The following is a 23,034-nucleotide window of genomic DNA, read 5'->3' as shown; positions in this document are numbered from 1 at the left end:
AGATAAGTCTCGTTCTTCTAATGCCCATAGAGCATAAGAACATAGAAATCCGATAAGAAACGAATGAGATATGAATTTTACAAGTTAACCCTGAATATCTAGAAATCTGTCTTCGGGCGTCCAAAAGGCTTCCGAAGTGGCTTCCGAGATGACCGTTGGAAAGTGTACAACGGCTAGTTTTGAGGAGTTGCCTACATATCTGTGTTCTAAACTTCTCTAAACTCAACTCCAACACTCCTACGCTATCTTGGAACATATTAAGAGTGACTTAAACTTCTTTATGCCTCTCTAATCTCTAGATTAAGGATTGGATCATAGGATTTACTTTGTATATCTTCTTCAATCATTGCAACCCTTGTGATAGATTTTGTTTTTCTTTCTTTCTACATTCAAGATTGTATTTGGGCGAGTGTGAAGAGACGCGGCGCCATCTCGAGAGCAAGTGTTGGAGACGCGTAGCTTTCTCCAGAGTTTGTAATTGGGTCGATTCCCCTCTGTTAAGGGAATCCGTTTTAGTGAAGCCATCAAGAGTCTTGGTGGAGTAGAGTAGGTCCTAGACTTGGACCAAACCACTTAAAAATTCCGGTGCACACTTTTTATCTCTCTCTTTATATCTTATCTTGTGCATTTGATTTTACTTCTTTGTACTTAAATTCCAAATTTGCCTCTGTTTTCTTAGGTCCGCATTAACTAAGGCAAAAGTTTCTGAAACCCAATTCACACTCACTCTCGGGTTACCACTTCAACCCTGGGATTTTAACACCCAAACAAAAATAGAACAACACTACACAAGATACTAACACCTAAGAGACCTTGCATCGACCCTACGACTTAACACAACTCAAGAGAGATGAAACCTACCTAAGATGCCCTAATAGACAAGAATGACTGAACTAGATTCTAAGGAGACTTCGATCGAACATCTAAATGGCGTGTGGTCATGGAACTGACAAGGAATCTGAGCTCTGGGCTCTAATACCAAATTTGAGTAAAGGTTCACGGAAGACTTTCTGGTAATTTAGGAAGAGAGGGGGGGGGGGGGGGAGGGGGGGGGGGGGGGGGGGGTATGAGTTTTAACTCAAAAAAACAGCAACATGCAGCCCCAAATCAGCATAAACAGTTCATAAGAATCAAATACATCAAGGTTTTTCAAAGAAATGTTAAGCATAAGATTTTAGTTTCTAAAAGAACCTAGTGCCTTGAATCATGTCAAAAAACTATTCTCATACCATAACCTCGGCAAAGAGTAACACTGACTGTGGCAGACGAATAGGTTTCAAATCGGGTGACAAAAAATATGAGTTCAATTGGCCAAAAGTTAAGGGCTCACAGATTGCTCAAAGTGGCTGTGATGTATGACCGGGAAGAGCATGAGGCCTATTTATAGGCAATTGAAATAAAATCCATGGAAAATAAAATCCTAAAAATAAAACATGAAAATATAAATCCTAGAAACTAAATAACATGAAAATAAATCCTAATTGGCAAATATGCCTCTTATTTGGCCTATTATATGCATCAGGCTGCTAACTGTTTTATGACTGAAAGATGTGTTTTAAAGAAAGTTTAGGCGTAAAAAAGTTGGGCGAGAGAAGAAGATGATGATGATGATGATGATGGTGATGTTAATAACCATTGGAAGTAAAAAGCCCAAGTTCATCCTTCAAAATACATACTAAGGGCATTTTCGGCAACCATTCAAAAAATAGTTTCCGCCTATTTTGTAGGCGCGAGAATAAGAAAAAATAGGGAAATCCCAAAACATCTTGTTCAGTAAATACGGCAGTTCGTTTTTTTTTTTTTGTTTTCACCTTTTTTCACGCTAGGGAGTGACTCAGAGTCGCTTCGCAGATTCTCATTTGTCTGTTTCTATCCAAATTCTTTTGCAGGAATGAGAAGCTATGCCGAACACACCCTAAATGTTCCTATGATTTTTTACTCATTCTGAAAGATAAAATTTATAAGTAAAAAAAATAAGAGAGACCCCAACCCCAAGTTTATACTGCAAAATACAAAGTATAATTACTATTTAGTTGTTGTTTTTTATTTTTTTTGAATAGTAAAAAAGTTCATTCCAATAAAAGACCGAGGTGGTCAAGTACAAGGAGAGAAAAAAGAAATAGAGAACATCTAGAGAGACAAAAGAGGTAAAAGGGAGGGCCTTCAAGGGGGAAGGTGATCAAATAACTCCAACTCTGCTCTAGAGATCCCCTCTCTAGTAAGCCTATCGGCTATATCATTAGCTGACCGGCAAACATGAATGAAAGATACTGAAGCTCCATCCAACCTATCAAATATCTCGTCAAAAAAATCAATGAATCTCCATGGGGCCGAATGAGAACCCTTAAGCCATCTAATTACATTAAGGGAGTCCTTTAGTCACCACATTATTGAGGTTTAATGATGCTAGAAGCTTTATGCCCCGATGCGCCGCTCACACTTCGCCTTCGTTAGCATAATTTGTTGCTTACCATAATTAATAGGGAAAAATACACTTAGACCCCCTGTGGTTTCTGACACATTCAACTTAACCCCAAAAGTTTAAAAAGTTACAAGTAGACCCCCTGTGGTTTCATTGCGTTTTTTTAACTGGACGGAGCTGACGGCGTGGGGGAAAAGACCAAAATGCCCTCGTCTTCCCCAACTGAAAATTATGGTTTTCATACTTGAAAACTAAAAATTGGGGTTTGATTCAAACCCTTGTTGATTTGTCAACATAAACCCTCCATTTATGAGTTTTATTTGTCTTCATTCACATCATTATAATGATTTGCACAAAAACCCTAATGTTTTAGGGCTTTATTTTTTGTTTTTATCAAAGTTTTTTTCTTGAAATGTGGGTTTAATGTAGCCATGGGGTGGGGTTCGATTGTCTGTGGTGGAGGTGACGGCAGTGGCCGGGGTGGCGACGAAGGCGGTGGCCGGAGGAGAGACGGCGGCGGTGGGAAATGGCGTAACCCTAATCCCTCTGCAAATGAGGGTATTTCTGTCCTCAAAATATTAACCAAGGTTAGTTTTAGTCTTTCCGTCAGGTTAAACTGACGGACAATTGACGGAGGGGGTGTACTTGTCACTTTTTGAAACCACAGGGGTCTACTTGTAACTTTTTAAACGTTAGAGGTTAAGTTGAATGTGTCAGAAACCACAGGGGGTCTAAGTGTATTTTTCCCTAATTAATATTTAGTTGTTTACTGCAAAAATTAGAGAGACTCTTGGGATGCTGAAATTTAATTTTAATGGCTCCAGTATAGGAAATCCTGCTCGGGAGGTATAGGAGGTGTTGGGGAAGTAATTTGGGCGTTCACAGGGCCTATTGGAAGTGTAGATGCTAGTGAAGTTGAGGTTAGAGCTATTCATCAAGGTATTTTTCGGTTGGATAAGGAGGGTCTTGATAGGGTGATTGTGGAAGGAGATTCTCTAAACACAATTCGGTAGCTTAGGAGATCTTCGGTCCCTTCTTGGAGGTTTGCTCACTTTTGACTTCTTATCACCTTGATCTGATTCTGTAGTTGTATTCTCTTCTTCTTTGTTTATTTTTTCCTTGTATCATTTGGGTTGACAAGCTCTGACGCCCGCTGATTTTATTAATATATTCTTGTTACCATTAAAAAAAACTAAATATAATTAATATCAAGTTAGATGGGGAAGACAAAAGAATTTGGGTCTGGAACTCTGTAGACACCCTCATTTTGCTACACTTTATCTAACAATAGCCTAATATATTGATCCATGGAATTTCACTGGTAAAATATGCATCCTCACATTCCCTGAAAACCAAAATGATAAAGAGATGTACTTGGTAAGATTATTTGATCCGAAAAATTAGAAAAATACCCTAATTAGTGACTTTAGAGTGTTAAATTCATATAAGAGCCCCTCTATCATGGATTTATATGTTTTAGGTCATTAATATCTCGATCTGACTTTACGGATCATCAATCGGGACAAAATAAGCTAGGGTCACTACACAGCCCGGGCCTTGATTCTATTCCGAGACCCGATTTACAGATCGAGGGCAGATCTTGACCTGTGTATCTTTCTTTACCAAGAATTTGAGATCATTTTAATCAAAGTAATATCAATCAAGGTTCATCTCAAGTTCGGATTAAATACCAAGTCACTTTAATTAAGCAAAAACCCAATGAAAAGTTACGGATCAAGGCGGGGGGATAAGCGAGATCCGTCGAAATCATCCCATTAAATCATCGATATCAAAACTTTCTAATGTCTCAACTATTGTCGATATCATGGTTTAATACCGTTGGCCCAAAGTTGATCGAATCAGTTGGTTCGTTTGGACCACCGATTTGCTCGATCTTTGGAAAAACGATCTACCGACGGAGATCGGGAACTCGCATTGGTCGAAAATTCTGAAAACAGTATTTCTATGGCAATATTTGGCTTAAATGAAAGAGAAAAAATCAACGATTCCAATGGCGAAAGAATTATCGAAATCGGACACCAAAATCTCTCGGAAACGGCAATTTAGTGTTTCCATAGGGTTGCTCTTTCCCGTTTTCTCTCTCCTCTCCCACACGATTTCCCCACTTGGGGAAAAAAGTGTGAAACCAAATTAGAACTGATTTGGGGGATTTTTATAATATTTGGAAAATATTTGCAAAGATTCCAGGATATTTGGGGACCCCATCTCGCCCGTTCTTTCGATCACATGGAGATTGCAGTTAATCGTAGCTATCCAAATCGTTGCCATTCTCTACAAAGGCAACCAAATTGGACATTTTCCTTGTCCCAAAATTTGCTTCCATATTCAAAAAGATTCCAAGGATAAATGGCATCATCCTGGACCTTAAATTGATTCGGAATCTTTAGTGCTTGATCCTGGCCGCACAAATGCTTGCCATTTTGAAACATGGACATGGCTTAAATAGAAGATGCCAAAGAAGACGGAGAATATTCTAGAAAAATTCGATCTTGGCCATTTTTTCCCTTTCCTTTTTCCATCACTCAATCTCCATCCTACACCTTTAGGCTCCTAAGAAGGCAACATAGCTCACCCTTCACCTATAAATACCCATGGTCTCTTCTTCTCTCTACACAACTCAACACTCCAAGAGCCCACAGACGAAAACCTCAACTCTCTCCCTCTATAAAAATCCGTCCACCCTATCTCTCTCTTACTCTCAATTCGGCCAAAACATCTTGTCGGCCTAATTCGCGCATCAATTAGGAATCATTTTGGGAAGCATCGTCAAAAGGATCATCGTATTCAAAGGGTTTCACTAAGGGAAAACAAGGGGATCGACACCAAAAGCCGGGAAAGGTTGGTACTTTATTGTTTTCAAATAAGAACATGATTGGAAGTATGTAGCTTTCAATAATTCATGCGTGTCTCCATTTCTTTTCTTAGACGAAATTCAATGCATATATATCTCGTCCCATTTGTCTTTTATCCATGGTCTTAACTCTTATGCCATCACCCCTAACCCGACCCATGTTGCACCCCTATTCTAACCTAACCCCCTATAACCAATATCCATAGTAGATATCCTTTCACAATCCATCATGCATGAACCCAGGGGCGGAGCCAGGGATTTCCTGAAGGATGGGCAGAAGTGGAACCCACAATTTTTAAAGATTCTTGCATTATGTTCCTTCCATAGTACCCAATTGGTAGCTAGGAATGACACATACCAAAGAACTAGAAGAGGATCCATTGTTGCCAACTTGCAATGAACTAGAAGATGTTCCACAGTTTCCCCTGCCTCTATACATAGAGCGCAATAATCGATAAGCAGCATCTTCCTCTTTCTCAGGAAGTCAATGGTCTATAATCTCTTAAGAATCGTTGTCCATCCGAACAAACAAACCCTCGACGGTGCTTGAATGTCCCACACTTGGGCTACTTTAGAGGCATCGAAGCAAGGTAGGAGATGGTGATAGAAAGATTTTACCGAGAATTCCCCATCTGAGTTTGTGGATCCCGTCCCGGAGGTGTGACCCATGGGGGTGTGTGTTGCGATGATGATAGCGCCTTTGTCCATTGGATTTGAATATGGTTGCCTTTTCCATAAATTTAGGATAAAAGTCCGAACTTCACGAAAGAAGCAACTGACCAGAGTCGCCACCTAGATTAGGGATCTAGGACCCATGATTAACTCTGTATATTTGGTCTACGATTTAAATTATGGGTAAGTTACCTGGTTACGGAGTACTCTAAGGGAGCCCAATACATATTCAATAAGGTGATTGCTTTAACTATCTCTTGGGTGAAAACACTAAAACCATTCAGATTTGTATCGGCATATGATTTGTAGCATGGTTGGAAAGATATATGTAGTGCATCTAGCAATAATCCTAAAGTGGTTCAAGCATGGTCCCCTCCGTCCCAGGGGATCCTCAAATTGAATTTTAATGGGTGGAGTTTGGGGAATCCGGAACCTTCAGGTATTGGTGGGCTATTGAGGAATGAGAATGGGGATGCGATTTGGGCATTTAGTGGGCCAATAAGGGTGGCAGACTCTAACGAGGCGGAAGTTTGAGCCATCCACAAAGGAATTAATTTTCTTCTAAGTGGGGACATGAATAGGGTGGTGGTAGAAGGGGACTCTCTAAATGTCATTAGGTGGCTAAGAGGCTCACATACTGCACCTTGGAAATTTGCCGCACTATTTGATGAGATTCAGGACAGGATTGAATACTTTTTGATATCTTTCAATCATATAAGGTGGTTAGCAAATGGAGAGAGTGATGAGGCTGACAAGCTTGTAAGAGAGGGGTGGAGCTTTTCGACTTCCTTCCTCCCTAGCTGCTTGCATTTTTTTTTATATTTTCAGTTATTTCTCAGCTTAATATGCTCTCTTTCTCTTTGTATCCTTTCGAGATCTCCTTGGTCTCTGCTTTTTCAATGAATTTATCCTTACCAATAAAAAAAACCCTCTTCATTTATAAATACTTCCCTACCTCTCAAGAGGTGAATCTCTCATCTCTCGCATTTTGTGAAACAAACAAGGGTGAGAGTCAGAATATCCGCAAGAGAGCTGTTAAATAACAACCTCAAGGGGTGAGATTTTTTTTATCCCACACCTTTCCAAAGCAAAGGTGAGGTATTTGCCAATTCACTAACAAACTTATTGTTATTATCAGTTGTGTCTATTTTTATGTGTCTTGTAAGGACTTTCCATAAAACAACCGAACGTAGACAACTCAAGTTGATTACAAGAGGCTAAATTACTTCTTTTAGACTCCGAGGTTGACTCCTTAGGTGATGGCAATTTATTTAAATAATGCCATAAATAAATGCATTGGAACACAACAGGTTTGAGTATATGTTAAATAAGTACAAAAATGAGCATATAAGTTTCGTACAAAAATGAATAAAGTTAAATAAGTTGATACCATAATAAAAATATGAATTCTATTCCCCAGCTATAAATAAATAACTGTAATCAGATATCAAGATGAATGCTTCAGTAGGTTGCTACCTCATTGTAACAAAATGTGACATGCATGCTATGGCATAGTGGGGCCACTTTGACTGATCTGAGGCGTCCATCTGATAGGCCCCACTATGGATCTCATATGACCCAAGAACCACGCTAATCACCCAATCCTAATGTTCAATAATGTGAATTTTTTTGTAATTGAACATGGACACTCAGAAACTACCTATAGGCAATGGTTCATATCCGAGGGCAAAAAATACAAGTTATTGCAGTTAGGATTAGCAACTGATGTGATTTTTGGGCCATAGAATATCCAAAGCTAGGCCTATCAAACGGATGGATTGGAACAAAAGTCCCACTACGATTGGTTTAATTCATTAGTTCTTCTGTATGCAAAACAAACTGTAACTGTAAGTTTGTAACTGTTCCAATGATAGTTGAGTATAGTCAATGCATACAACTAAGTGCACTACCAAAATGTAAAACTACGATATAACATGGACAGAATGTTATGATCATTAATTTAAGTTGTAAAATTGCAGCTCATGACTTACTTGTTCACATCTGGATGATAATTTCTTGCGAGTTTCCGATAAGCTGAAGTCACAGAAACATATATAATTATTTTAAAATTGTATTGATCAAATAAATATTTCATGAAATGTTAATGATAATATATTGGTAACATTATTTTTTGTTAGCAACAAGTAAGAAATAGTGACCAATAGAAAGGAGAGCTAAATGCGATCACATCAATGCAACAAGTAACTCCATGAAAAGATGATACATCTCAAATTTATTTTTTTTAAATCTACGTCTAAGGAAATTGAAAAGCTCATGATGAGGATCGTAGACACTACTTTAGGTTTAGGGATTTGATTTCAAGGTTATTTAGTTTTAGGGATTTTATTTTCCTAGGGAAAAGAGGTAGACAGCACTGTGACTTGTAAGTCATGAAAATGGTGTAAAAAAAGGTAGCCTCACTGGGTTTATGGTAATATATAGATTTAAATAATAACCAATTGTATGATCTCACACACAAACACATATATATATATTAGGAAATATATATATATATATATATATATATATATATATATAGAGAGAGAGAGAGAGAGAGATTGGATTGATAGTCACCTTTCCTCCTGTCAATAAGAGTACGGACACCCTAAACTGACAACGAGTGAAAGGTGAGATATCCGGAAACTGCGAGAATGATGTGAAGGCATAGAAGAACTGACTTCATTGGGTTGTCAGACAACCTTTGAAATCAGGATGGTATAGAGTACCATGGAGACATCAGGGGGTAGTCATGCAATGGGACGAAGGCGTAGTATGTGAGGTTGATGATGGCACCGCTGAGGTCGACAAAGTCTTTGAGGCTGAAAACGATGACACGGCTCTTTGGGAAGTATTTGATGCATGTGACGATGGCGCTGGTGTTAGCGAAGGATTGGGAACTGGTGCCGATGAGGATGCAGAGGCACATCTGCAGGACGTAGGGGCGGGAAATCCGGCTGGTGATGTGACCCAGATTATGATGTAGACAGTGAGGTTCAATGCGGCACCTATGGAGAGAATGACATAAGGTGGGGTGACCTTGTTGATGACGGGGCAGGATCGCTGCTCTGATATTTCAATGAGGGGGTTGTGCAGTCGTGCCGTTTGAACGGTAGATATCAATCATGGTAAGCAATGGGGCAAGTCCTATTGCTAAGGAAAATAAACTAGTTTCAAGATTCTTCGTCACAGAGGTGTGATAATCCCGAGATTGCTGTTGAAATGGGTTTGGGATGAGGCCAAGCCAAGGAGACAGTAATGGTGGAAAGGGAAACTATCGCAGCTCTTATGGTCTCTTTATCTACCACTCCCTATGTTTTTCTTTTCTTTTCTCTAAAATATATTAAGCAATAACTGGTTGGAGCAGATATTAGAGGCTCTGCCCGTGAAAAGTCACAAAATGGCAAGCACTTGTGTGCCATTAGTGACTCTTGGGCGTGGGAATATCATGCCCTTATATATATATATATATATATATATATATATATATATATATATATATATATATATATAGAGAGAGAGAGAGAGAGAGAGAGCAAAGTGTTTCGGCTAACGTAGCAGCTAGCTTAGCTACTAACGTTAGCATAAAACTAGGGTGGGGCCACATTGTTGGGGTGATCCTAAGCATTCATTTGAAAGGCCCCATCATGGATGGGGTGTGTACCAAAATCAGCTTCATTGGATCATCATAGGATGTCCACTTCCAAATGAATGCTTCGGATCCCCGCAACAATGTGGGGCCGACCATGTTTAAGCTAATGTTAGCGCTAACGTTAGCTTAAACATGGTCGCGCCCACATTGTTGCGGGGATCCGAAGCATTCATTTGGAAGGCCCTCTCAAGGATAGGGTGTCCATAAAAAATGAGCTACATTGGATCATCTTAGGGTGTCCATTTGTGGGGTGAAAAAATGGCCAGATTATTGGACAAACAGTATCTGTCCATTTTCACCCCCACAAATGGACATTCTATGATGATCCAATGAAGCTGATTTTTGGTACACACCCCATCCATGATGGGGCCTTTCAAATGAATGCTTAGCATCACCCCAACAATGTGGCCCCACCCTTGTTTTATGATAACGTTAGCAGCTAAGCTAGCTGCTAACGTTAGCATAAACTAACTCTCTCTCTCTCTCTCTCTCTCTCTCTCTCTCTCTCTCTCTATATATATATATATATATATATATATATATATATATATATATAGAGGAAAGTGTTGGTGAGCTTAAGCACCCAATCACATTGGGGCCTACTTTGTTAGGATGATCCAAAGCATTCATTTGAAAGGCCCTTGCATAGATGGGGTGTGTACAAAAAATCAGCTCCATAGGATCATCCTAACCCATCCATTTGTGGAGGTCAAAATGGACAGACATTATTTGTCCACAAATCTGCCCATTTTTGTCCTCCACAAATGGAGGGGTTAGGATGATCCTATGGAGCTGATTTTTGGTACACACCCTATCTATGATAGGGCCTTGCAAATGAATGGTTTGGATCACCACAGAAAATGTGGGACCCATGTGATTGGGGCGCTTAAGCTCACCATAAGTTTGGTGAGCTTAAGCTCACCAACACTTTCCTCATATATATATATATATATATATATATATATATATATATATATATATATATTTTATTTTTATTTTTTTATTTTTTTTTATTTTATTTTTTCACCCCCACAAATGAACAGCCTATGATGATCCAATGAAGCTGATTTTTGGTACACACCCCATCCATGATGGGGCCTTTCAAATGAAAGCTTAGGATCACCCCAACAATGTGGCCCCACCCTTGTTTTATGCTAACGTTAGTATAAACACTTTCCTCTGTGTGTGTGTGTGTGTGTGTGTGTAAGAAAACGGTTTCTACACACAAGTGTAGATAAGTTATCTACACAGTAGCTTAAAATACAGTTGAAGGCATATTGTTTGGGTGATCCAAACCATTCATTTGATTGGCCCTCACATAGACAAGGTGTCCACAAAAAATCAGCTCCATAGGATCATCCAAACCCTAAGATTTGTGGAGGTAAAATGGACGTGTATAAACCTTCACAAATCTGTCCATTTTTTGCCTCCACGGTTCGAAGGGTTGGGATGATCCTATGGAGCTGATTTTCTATGAACCTTATCTATGTGAGGGCCAATCAAATGAATGGTTTGGATCACCCAAACAATGTGGGCCCCCACTGAATTTCAAGCTAGTGTGTAGATAACTTATCTACATTAGTGTGTAGAAACTCTCTCTCTCTCTCTCTCTCTCTCTCTCTCTCTCTCTCTCTCTCTCTATATATATATATATATATATATATATATATAGCAGAAGAGAAAAGGAGAGAATTATTTGAATTTCTCCCAAAATTCTAATAGAATTACACATCACTTTTTTTTACTTTTTTTAACAAAGGCACCCATTCAACCCACATATTTCAAATCCTACCCCCTCCTTTATGCTTTTTAACAAAGGCACCCATTAAAGCCACATAATTTCAATCCTACCCCCCTCCTTTATGCATTTTTAATAAAAACAAAATTACAGATTGGGTGCATATGTTACATAATACTACGGATTTTTGTGAACATATTACATAATACTACGGATTCAAGACACCTTGAAAACTATTGATGAATTCCGGGCACCTTAAGAGGAACAACAATTATGGAAACCTCTATAGATTGGAGGGCTAGGATCAGCCTATGGAAATGATTTTACGGGCACAACCTATTTATGTTGTGTTCCATCGCATGGACGGTTTGGATCAATTGATGATGTGGTCCGTACAGTTCTTTGTCGGCCCGTGCATCGCAAGGGGTCTTTTACTAGTGTGTGCCCTCACAATGGAGAAACAACATACTATTTGTCATGTGATGGTAGTTGAAGTCAAATGGAACTGGAGGTAAATTCTTGACTTTGCCCTTCTCAGCCACAAAATAGTCAAGTGATAACCAGGCTGTTTTAGCAGAGAGTCACATTATAAGAAAAGGTGTGTGTGTGTGTGTGTGTGTGTCTGTGTGTGTGTGCGTGCGCGCTTCCCGAATGTCAAGGTAAGGATTATATTGAACAACAGAAACACAAGGAGAAAACTAAAGGGCAAAAGGAAAAATGAAGGATTAGGAATTTTACAATGAAATATGAGAAGTAATATATATATAGAGTAAAGAAAGAAGAGTTGCAGTAAAGATAACATGTGGACAAATAGTAAAATTGAATTTTACAATGAAAATATGAAAAGTAATATACGGTGTAGAAAGAAGAATTGAAGTAAATAAAACGTGTAGACAATGAAAATATGAAGAGTAATATGCGGTGTAGAAAGAAGAATTGAAGTAAATAAAACATGTAGACAGATAGTACAGCTGTGTGTTTCAACTTTCTTAGACCTATAGATATTAAATAAATCTGCACTTTGCAAACCAGGAAAATATTTTAGACCAATGAAGTAGGAACAATCAAAAGTAATTAGTCTAATTAACAATAGAATAATTATATTCATGAAGTCTGAGAAACAAAAGAAGAAATTACATCAAAAGAAGAATTCAAAACAGTCAAAGACATAGATCAATAAAAATGAGTACTTACCACTTTTTATTTCAGATTTACTGGCACTTTTTGACACCCCAAGGACAGAATAGTAGTCCTGTTGGAAAAGTCTACTAATTGAGATCACTAGAGGCAAGACACAAGGAATTCTCCAACAACAACATGGTATAAACAATAATAAATATTGGCAAGCACCATCATCATCACAGCCACCATCATTAAGCAGATGAGAAACTGGCAAGTCTACTCACACTATCAGCTCTAACGATTAGCCGTGTCCCCCTACGGCGACGAAGAATTTGAGGTGACCCAGTATTAAATAGTGCGCATAAATTGTCCTTGCTTGAAATACTGCAGAGTATAATAATGAACATTCACATTATTAATGAACGTACACAATCTTATCAATGAACATGATGACACCAAATATTTTTCCTTGCTTGAAATTCTGCAGAGTATAATATAATGAACGTACAGCTTATTATCGATGAAACAAATCAAGAATTCAGAATTTCATCTAAAAATGAAAAACTTGAAACAAGCAACTATCCAGCCAAAAGAAAGGAACCAATTATATATGTGTGTGTACACATACATAGCAATTCAGTGCAACTACCAAATTTTATTGTTTCACACCAGTAATCTATGTTGCATGCGTACGGGTATCAGTGTCAGAATCACAGGTACAGAGCGTCAGATTCACCAATATATTTTAATCAGTTCTGATTTGAATTCTTTAATATGATAATATGGTTCTCTAATGTGGCCGGAGAGGGTACATTTACTGAGAGAACTTCAAAGTGACAGCATAATGTAGTAATATAAAATGGATGATTCATTTCTTAATTGTGAAAATAGTTGCACAAAAATGCTCACCTGATCTGGGACGCCGGTAACTTGTTTGCCGGGTAACATGCTATGGCTCTCAGCGATGATCCAAACATAAATTGGGGTCGAACCCCCGATTGTGCTACCCATGAACCTCCACAAGGTATAATAGCCATCCAAATATAGCTTGTAGAGAAATGGAACTGAGAAATAAGTTTTATCCACACTGCTACTGCAAAAGAATGTAAACCAAATGTTAAGCACACAAAAGGAACAATGATTTGTAATAAAGTATAACTTCAAATGACTTCAGCCTTGTAGGATTATTTTAGTTGTAAACCAAGATAATGGAATTACGAGAGATCAATTCAGAGAATATATGCTAAATTTTAATATTTTAAAGCACAAAACAACAAGATCAATCACAATATTTTGAGGAACAATAATTCTTGTTTTGGTTAAATGAAAGTTTTTATTATGCATACATCAATCAAAGAGAACTGATGCCTTAACCAGGAAGTAGGAACCAGGCACAAAGTACAATAAAAACAACCAAATATATAAGTGATACTGGATGACACAATGAGTCAACCATATTTTCACAACAGTTATGCTTTATTCATTAAATCACGACTTCACAATAGTTCAACAACAGAAAAATAAATCCTGGAGAAAACAAACCTTACGGAAAGTCCAACCAGTCTCAAAACAATCCAACATGTTTGAACCAATAAGATGGAAAGGGGTGGACTATATTCATGAGAACTCCATGGACACAGGTCACCCTGGGAATGTCTGAGACTCTTCAAGCATGGAGTTCAGTAGGGACTTCAAAGTAATCAGGGCTTTGATGTCTTGTGTTAGTTGTGAAGAAAAGAGGGACCGTAATGTCCTAAAAAAATTACATTCCAATTTTTCGCCATTACCCTCAGAAATTTGCGGGCCCAAACTGTGGGTCCAAATAAAAATGTTGTGGGGCCCACTAAAATGGGTTCAAATACTTCTACTCTCGTTTCATAGAAACACAGGCCACATCATCCAGAAGTTGCACATTACAAACATGTAAGTTGTCTAAGAAGAAACATCTCTAGGTTTCCAGTCACCACCAAGACAGACCCACATAAATTTGTGTCTACTAGGACAACAAAATGCGTGAAATATGGTTCTAGTTGGCAATCTCTAAAATGAATTAGCCATGCAATTAATGATAAACCCAACATATCCGTCTACATCGAAAGCCCTAACCAACTAAGGTCATGCATCCACTACGTTGTCCAATAAGAACACATTCACTGGCCATACAAAGATAGACTAAATATAATATTTGAATAGATTTTAATATTTAAAAACAAAAATATATGAAGACCTTTCAAGAACTCAAAAGATGTTAAAGATGTCTGCAAGAATTACAAAGCATAAGGAAGAACCGAGTAAATCACATTTCTTTTTGCTTGTTGGATCACATTGCTTCTAATGCGGCAAAACACGTTTTAGAAAGAATTTTATTTGCAACAAAGACAACATCTAATAAGAGGTGATTATTTGATATTGAAAATAATATGGATGAATGTGACGACAATGAAATTCATTCCACACACACCTCCCCCCACAGACACACTATTGGTGCCCATTAGATATGACAAGAAAAATTACAAAATAGCACATAAATCTGAAATGAAAGATCATAATTAATGAGCACACTAAGCATTTCAGAGGGAGGAAGTCAGTGGAGACGATCCTCTCAAATCCATCAGTTAGGGGCCGTTTGGGTACATGGATTTTAGAATCCGGGTTTTAGTCTGAAAGTGGTGTAAAATTCTGGATTTTACAATTCATTATCCTGAATTTTAAGTAAGAAATCCAGGTTTTAGAAATCTCTCCCCCATCTTGAGATTTTCTAAAACCTAAATTTAGGACGATCTCCTACTCTCTCGCTCGACATAAAGAGGGGTGAGAAATCAGAAAACGACGGGATGATCTCCTTCTATGTATGACATCCAAGATTTTGAGGAAATCCAAGATTCTAAAATCCGCGTATCCTAACGGCCCCTTAGTGTTTCAAAACATGGATGCGGGTCAAAACGCGGTCGAAGAAAATCCTAGTAAACTCAGCACGACATGATTGAGCACTCGGTTGACGTGGCTAAGTACTCGGTTGGCGCAGTCATAACTCGGGAGAGTCAAAGGAGTTTTTTATTGACTGCGTAAGGCAAAATGCGGAACGCGGCCAAGGCAAAAGGGAGTCGACTCGGGGGAGTCCACGATGACGCGGGGGAATTTTAAAACTATGCCCATCACTTGTTCCTAAAAATGAACAAATGAGAGGGTAACGCACCAATCATTCACAACAGGAAGCAGAAGTCCAACCCTTAGACATCAGGGCTGCCACTGCAATAATTGGACAGTGCCTCATGAATGAGAAGCACCACTTTAGAATGCGCATTCAACAGCTACAGCTGAGATTACAGTGGCCTACCAAAAAGTGTATGGTCCTAGAGTTACCCTCATTTTCCCCCACTAAAATTGCACCACACGCTGACATCTAATCAATATTTCAGCGAACGAATAGAAATATCAAATCAATTCAAATATAACCGCAAACTAAGCCCTAGAAAACAATCAATCCAAGTATAATTGTAAACTAAGCCCTAGAAAACACAATATGCAAAATAGCTAAATATTTATCCAATCCCAAAAACAACCCTATAGAACACTATGATTGGAAAATTTTAAAGACCATTATGACCTGTGGATTTGTGGATTTTTAACTGCAAACAGCAATATGAAACTGAATATGAGAAGAAGGATTAACACAAATAAACCCTAATCATATTCATATAACCTAAACCCTGAGAAATCAGTTGCATACAGTGCCTCATGAATGAGAAGCACCACTTTAGAATGCACATTCAACAGCTACAGCTGAGATTACAGTGGCCTACCAAAAAGTGTATGGTCCTAGAGTTACCCTCATTTTCCCCCACTAAAATTGCACCACACTGACATCTAATCAATATTTCAGCACACGAATAGAAATATCAAATCAATTCAAATATAACCGCAAACTAAGCCCTAGAAAACAAAATATGCAAAATAGCTAAATATTTATCCAATCCCAAAAACAACCCTATAGAACACTATGACCAGAAAATTTTAAAAAACATTATGACCTGTGGATTTTTAACTGTAAACAGCAATATGAAACTGAATATGAGAAGAAGGATTAACACAAATAAACCCTAATCATATTCATATAACCTAAACCCTGAGAAATCAGTTACATACCCTAGGGAAAAAATCCTATTTTCAACCCAAATCATAAAACCATATCCACAACCCTAATCCTGAAAAACAAATTAGAAATCAAAGAAAACTGCATAGCTCCTTCATTTCAACAAGGCGATACGAGGTCAAAAGAGTGCACTGAAACGAGAAAGAAATACAAATACAAACTTACCCTAAAACACACAAAATCTTTTACATAATGTATGAAAAGCATAAAGAGAAACAAGACGAACAAGGGAGATGGATTTCTACCTTGATTTCTTGAGATTGTACTAGTTAGATGGCTTGAGAAGAGAAGCGAGAGAGAAAAAAGAGAGAAAAGGGGAGAATCGTCCGGAGAAAGTTGGACGAAGCTCAAGGAACAAGGCCAAGGAAAGAGCTCAGAGAGTTGTGTCGCAACTCGCAAGGTTTGTTAATATTCGACCGCATCTTATCTTAGGACATGAAACAATTTCCCACAACGAAACGAAACGAAACATCCCGATACATTTTAGTCCGCCGTAAAAATTTGTTGGGCATGTTTGGCAACCATGAAAATTTATTTTGTGGAATATTTTCGTCTGCTCATCTATCACAAGTCACAACTTACCTTACTAATATGTAGGATTGTCAATCGGGATGGGCAAGCCCGCCCGTTCGGCCTGCTAAAAGTCTGCCCATAATTAAAATGAGAACAAGCCAAACCAAGCTTGGTCAAAATTTGAAGCCCGAACTCTAATTTGGGCTGAGCTTGATCAAGGGTCGTCCAGCCCGTTATAGGCCCGGGCCCGATAATATATTTACTATATAATTTTCAAGATTTTTTATGCCCTTAAAAATCAGTAGATATTAATTAAATAGGTTACTTAAACATTAATATCATATAGGCTATAGTTCGACATTAAATAGGTTTTTTTTCTTTCTTTATTTTGCCCCTCTTCAGCCCACTTAATATGATGATCCAAACAGTTGAAGTATACAAATTGTGCCCCTCTTCAACCCACTCCATATGAACGGTTTGGATCATCATATCCTATAGGCTATAGTTCGACCTCGGATTTATTAAATGAACAAGACAAAATCTGGCAAAAAATCAATCGGTGTGGCTTTTCTCACATGCCAAAGCCAACAAGTTTAATGGTTTCTATGAAATTGGTTTTTTTGTGCTTGCCTTAGTCTTTTCGCGTGCAGAAAATAAGAGGTGATGGGCAAGCCCGAATTCGGGCCGAAGCCCGTTGTAGAGTTTGGGCTGAGTTTGGGCAAGCAAATTTTCTAATTTAGTCAGGCCCGAAGCCCGTTGTATAGACATGGGCTGAGCTTGAGCACCTCAGGCCCGCCAAGCTCGGCCCGATTGACAGTCCTACTAATATGAGGCCGTTTCAAATGCGTCGCGACACACGATACTAAGGTTTGTCACCAATGCCAAAACCGTTCAATTAACTAAGCGGGTTAGATTTATTAAGGACTTTAACCTGTTGTTTAGGTAATCGGTAAGTCATCTTCTCCCTTATCCTATGTTTTTAGGGCGAAGATCGCGATTGAGCGATCTGGAAAAATGGCAAGTTACCATTTGCCTCACGCCACCATCGTCCCCTTCTTCCCACAGATTTCTTCATCTTTCCATCGAAGACACCACCCACCCCACTCGTCCTTTTCTTCAAGAGAAACTTTAATTTCTAGTTTCATAGAAATCCGTTCGCCCTCCTCATTCTTTGTTTCTATAAATCCAAAGGGGCTTGAGTTTGATTTTATTAGTTTTCCTGTTTGTGTTGGTTATGGAGGTGGTGGCGGTGAGGAACCGAGCATCACAGAACACTCTTTCTAGCCTCCTTCGACAAAAATCGTCCAATTTCACCTTCACTCATCTCAAATCCCTTCCCTCTCCCCAAAGACCATAATCAAGATGATGTTGGATTGGAAACATGATTGGAAACAACCAAATCAGACAAGGTCTGGAATTCATCCAAAGATGGGATTGAATCTCAAAAAGGGCTAAAGATTCGATGCAACTTAAGAGGTTGATTATAAATCAGGCCGCATCTAAAATTGGAACATGATCCCTCTGCATTGCAAAATTTGACACAATAACAAGCTTGGGCAAGGTGGGTTTGGGTCAATAAACAGAGTAGTCTTAAAAAAAAGACCAATAAGGTTTCAACTCAAAGAGCTCAAATTTTGACCCCAATAACAAACAAAATGATCTTCTCTGGGTATATAAGTTCATGCCCGATGGAAGCTCGGACAAGCGCATATTTTTTCTGCACGCGAAAAGACTAAGGCAATCACAGAAAAGCCAATTTCATAGAAAGCCATTAAACTTGTTGGCTTTGGCATGTGAGAAAAGCCACACCGATTGATTTTTTGCCAGATTTTGTCTTATTCATTTAATAAATCTGAGGTCGAACTATAGCCTATAGGATATGATGATCCAAACCGTTCATATGGAGTGGGCTGAAGAGGGCCCAATTTGTATACTTCAACGGTTTGGATCATCATATTAAGTGGGCTGAAGAGGGGCAAAATAAAGAAAGAAAAAAAACCTATTTAATGTCAAACTATAGCCTATAGGATATTAATGTTTAAGTAACCTATTGAATTAATATCTACGGATTTTTAAGGGCATAAAAAATCTTGAAAAATTATATAGTGAATATATTATCGGGCCAAGGCCTATAACGGACTGGAAGACCCTTGATCAAGCTCAACCCAAATTAGAGTTCGGGCTTCAACTTTTGACCAAGCTTGGTTTGGCTTGTTCTCATTTTAATTATGGGCGGGCTTTTAGCGGGCCGAACGGGCGGGCTTTGAGCTTGCCCATCCTGATTGACAGTCCTACATATTAGTAAGGTAAGTTGTGACTTGTGATAAATAAGCGGACGAAAATATTCCACGAATAAATTTTCATGGTAGCCAAACATGCCCAACAAACTTTTACGGCGGACTAAAATGTATCAGGATGTTTCGTTTCGTTGTGGGAAATTATTTCATGTCCTAAGATAAGATGCGGTAGAATATTAACAAACCTTGCGAGTTGCGAAACAACTCTCTGAGCTCTTTCCTTGGCCTTGTTCCTCGAGCTTCGTCCAACTTTCTCCGGACGATTCTCCCCTCTTCTCTCTTTTTTTTCTCTCGCTTCTCTTCTCAAGCCATCTAACTAGTACAATCTCAAGAAATCAAGGTAGAAATCCATCTCCCTTGTTCGTCTCGTTTCTCTCTATGCTTTTCATACATTATGTAAAAGATTTTGTGTGTTTTAGGGTAAGTTTGTATTTCTATTTCTTTCTCGTTTCAGTGCACTTTTTGACCTCGTATCGCCTTGTTGAAATGAAGGAGCTATGCAGTTTTTTTTATATCTAATTTGTTTTTCAGGGTTAGGGTTGTGGATATGGTTTTATGATTTGGGTTGAAAATAGGATTTTTTCCCTAGGGTATGCAACTGATTTCTCAGGGTTTAGGTTATATGAATATGATTAGGGTTTATTTGTGTTAATCCTTCTCCTCATATTCAGTTTCATATTGCAGTTAAAAATCCACAGGTCATAATATTCTTTAAAATTTTCCGATCATAGTGTTCTATAGGGTTGTTTTTTGGATTGGATAAATATTTAGCTATTTTGCATATTGTGTTTTCTAGGGCTCAGTTTACAGTTATACTTGGATTGATTGTATTCTAGGGCTTAGTTTGCGGTTATATTTGAATTGATTAGATATTTCTATTCGTTCGCTGAAATATTGATTAGATGTCAGTGTGGTGCAATTTTAGTGGGGGGAAATGAGGGTAACTCTAGGACTATACACTTTTTGGTAGGCCACTGTAATGTCAGTTGTAGTTGTTGAATGTGTATTCCAAAGCAGTGTTTAAAAACTCGGGGACTCGGCTCAGAACTCGGCCAAGTCGACTCGGTTTCGTGCAGACCGCATTTTAGAGTCGCAGACTCGGCGAGTCCGGGCGGAGTCAAACACGAATATCACTTTTCTCTCGGATGGGATGGACTAGCATGCGAATCTTGGCGATCCGTGACTCCTCGGACCGATTCATCTTCCCAAAACATATTTTCAAATCTAAGACATGAAAAGAAGACAAAAAAGATATGTGCTTGAATTATTCAAAAAAAAAAAAAACGATCCCATTTTTACCTACAAATCGATGTTCAATGCCTCCATTTTTTCTTTGCAAAACCCTTTTCCCCTAGTTCCAAAACCATTTCAGCGGAAGAAAAAAAATTTCTTCTGGTTCGTAGGTTTCTTTGTCAAGAGGAAGAAGAAAGGTTTTTTTTTTCCCCTACTTTCCTTATCTGCTAAGGTAAGTAAAACGAAGCCCTAGGCATAAAGCTTTTATGATATTTATTTAATACAAGCAGTTATTTATTTTGATGTGACGTAAACATGATTAATGCAGCCAAGGGAATTGGTTGGATGCTCTCATACCCGCAGAAGTGAATAAAAGCCACATAATTAATTTGATATGAATTATACGATACGATCTCGTAAAAATTAAATCAAATTTTTTTTGCTAATTCTAGAGCAAACAATAACCAACAACACCAAACTCACAACAAAGACCGACATGTAGAGACTGCTTTTAACTATGAAGTAGCATCTCTTTGGTAACAATGAAAGGGTACTCTATAGAGGAAGATCATAACTCAATAGAGAGAGATCATAACAGCATTTCAATTTGGTGGAGGAATTTAAACTACACATACAAAAACCTAGAAAAGAATAAGGAAGATATCATTGCATAAAAAGGAGAGAAACCCTAAAAATTGTAAGGGAAAATAACAAAATAAAATAAAACAACAAATTAGGAACCCTTGATTTAAGTTAACAACATCGTTACAGAAGTTTCTTCAAGCAGCCCCAAAAAAACACATCGCTGTGTAAATTAGTGAGCGACGATCTTGCCCCTGCAAGGCATAGTTAGATATAGCAGGTAGGTTTCAGATAGAAGAAAAGAAACAAAAAAAAAAACTGAAAAATCAATGGAAAAGCAGAAATTGAAGCTGTAGATTTTTACCTTAGGTCCTGTTTGGATTGCAAGAAAAACACATCGTACTATGCAATCCAAACAGGGCCTAATTAGGATAGACAAACTCGAATCGTCTCAGATAATGGAATCGAATCGATCATGAATAATGCTTTTTCGTGCCCTCTCGTTAGGTGGGTTAAACTTACAGATGTTGACAAATCCAAATCATTCAACATGACGGGTACATCAAAAACCAAAAGCCTTGTAAGAGAAAACCATTTCGTTTAAACTTAAGACTTGAGAATCGCTCAATTCAAACCAGCTGTCACAGAAGATGTTTACAAGAGAATTTAGGTCAAAACTATACAAATTAATTCAAATCCCACTACAGAGAAAACCTACAAAGAAAAAAATGCGAAGAAGACAAATAAATGCATTCTAATTGGGCCGCCATAATTCACATCCTACATAAATAGAAACAGAAGCTGCACCAAACAAAAAAAAACATCAATAGATCAAAAAGCATGAAAGAGAAAATCTTTACTTGTGGCCTTTCATCTGTTAACTTACCAACTTCTCCAAAAGATTAAGATGTTGGAGAAAGGCATTATTTATCTTTTATACTTTAACATCATCGAACATAAGGCACTATCGAAAACCCTAACAAAATATTGGGGAAGAAGAAACATAGGTACTAACAGGAAACCAAGGGACCGGTGTTGAACCGACTGGTCATGAACAACCCACTTGGAATCCCTTCATCATCTCCCCATAAAGAAAAAAAATAACAAAAATGGAAAAAAGATAAATACTGGCATCCAAAATAACAACCAGCAAGAGCCAAACAATATAAACAATTTTCTTCGTGGCATTTCATGTAACCCACCCACGACAACCTAAAATAGTTTCCGGAAAATGAGCAAGAATCCTAAGAATAGATACACAGAGTCATGAGCAATAATTTAGAAGGCTTTACAACAATGCATAATTTTGTAACCCATAAACTAACAGATAGGTAAAACACAGGGAACGGAAAATCAGATGAAATACTCACCCTGATGAGCAGACTGGACATCCAAGCCGTAGCTTTTGTTTCTTCCAATTTTCTATCTTCCTCTTGAATGAGAAATTAGACGTACGGGCTCTTTTTCCCTTCTCAATCCCGCAGATGAGGAGAGAGACGGACCGGGTATTAGGGTTCCACGGGAAGAGAGAGGACGAGTCTTCTGTAAGGTGGAGCAGGCGGAAAAACAAAATCTCCTAAAAATCTCTGGAGAGCTGTGTAAATTAGGGAGGGACCATCTTACCCCTGCAAACTATGCTTAGATAAAGCAGGTAAGGGCTAACGTGTTAAATCCACAGATTTTAGTGATAAATCCAAAATTTGAGGCATTTTATCTTATGCTATAAGTAAAGTAGACCCGGCAAAATGGGACCCGTCCCTGCGGGTACACCCGGCCAGCAG

General features: G+C 38.3%; 1 protein-coding gene across 2 annotated transcripts in view; it reads right to left on the bottom strand.

Annotated features, from left to right (window-relative positions):
* LOC143883869 (chaperone protein dnaJ A7A, chloroplastic-like) overlaps window positions 1-22,877 on the bottom strand; it is a 29,814-nt gene extending 6,937 nt beyond the window's left edge. For both annotated transcript variants that reach the window (XM_077387188.1, XM_077387189.1), the window contains exons 1-5: window positions 22,624-22,877; window positions 13,385-13,568; window positions 12,760-12,859; window positions 12,548-12,605; window positions 7,958-8,000 (exon numbers count right to left, since the gene is read on the bottom strand). In XM_077387188.1, coding sequence (XP_077243303.1) covers window positions 7,958-8,000; window positions 12,548-12,605; window positions 12,760-12,859; window positions 13,385-13,512 — 329 coding nt within the window. In that variant the 5' untranslated portion in view covers window positions 13,513-13,568; window positions 22,624-22,877. The remainder of the gene's footprint in view (window positions 1-7,957; window positions 8,001-12,547; window positions 12,606-12,759; window positions 12,860-13,384; window positions 13,569-22,623) is intronic.
* Window positions 22,878-23,034: the final 157 nt, after the last annotated feature.

This window comes from Tasmannia lanceolata, unplaced genomic scaffold (assembly GCF_043159265.1).
Source record: "Tasmannia lanceolata isolate RefF3 unplaced genomic scaffold, GAP_Taslan_0.1 ptg000008l, whole genome shotgun sequence".
Lineage (NCBI taxonomy): Eukaryota > Viridiplantae > Streptophyta > Magnoliopsida > Canellales > Winteraceae > Tasmannia > Tasmannia lanceolata.
This window is presented reverse-complemented; position numbering and strand designations above follow the sequence as displayed.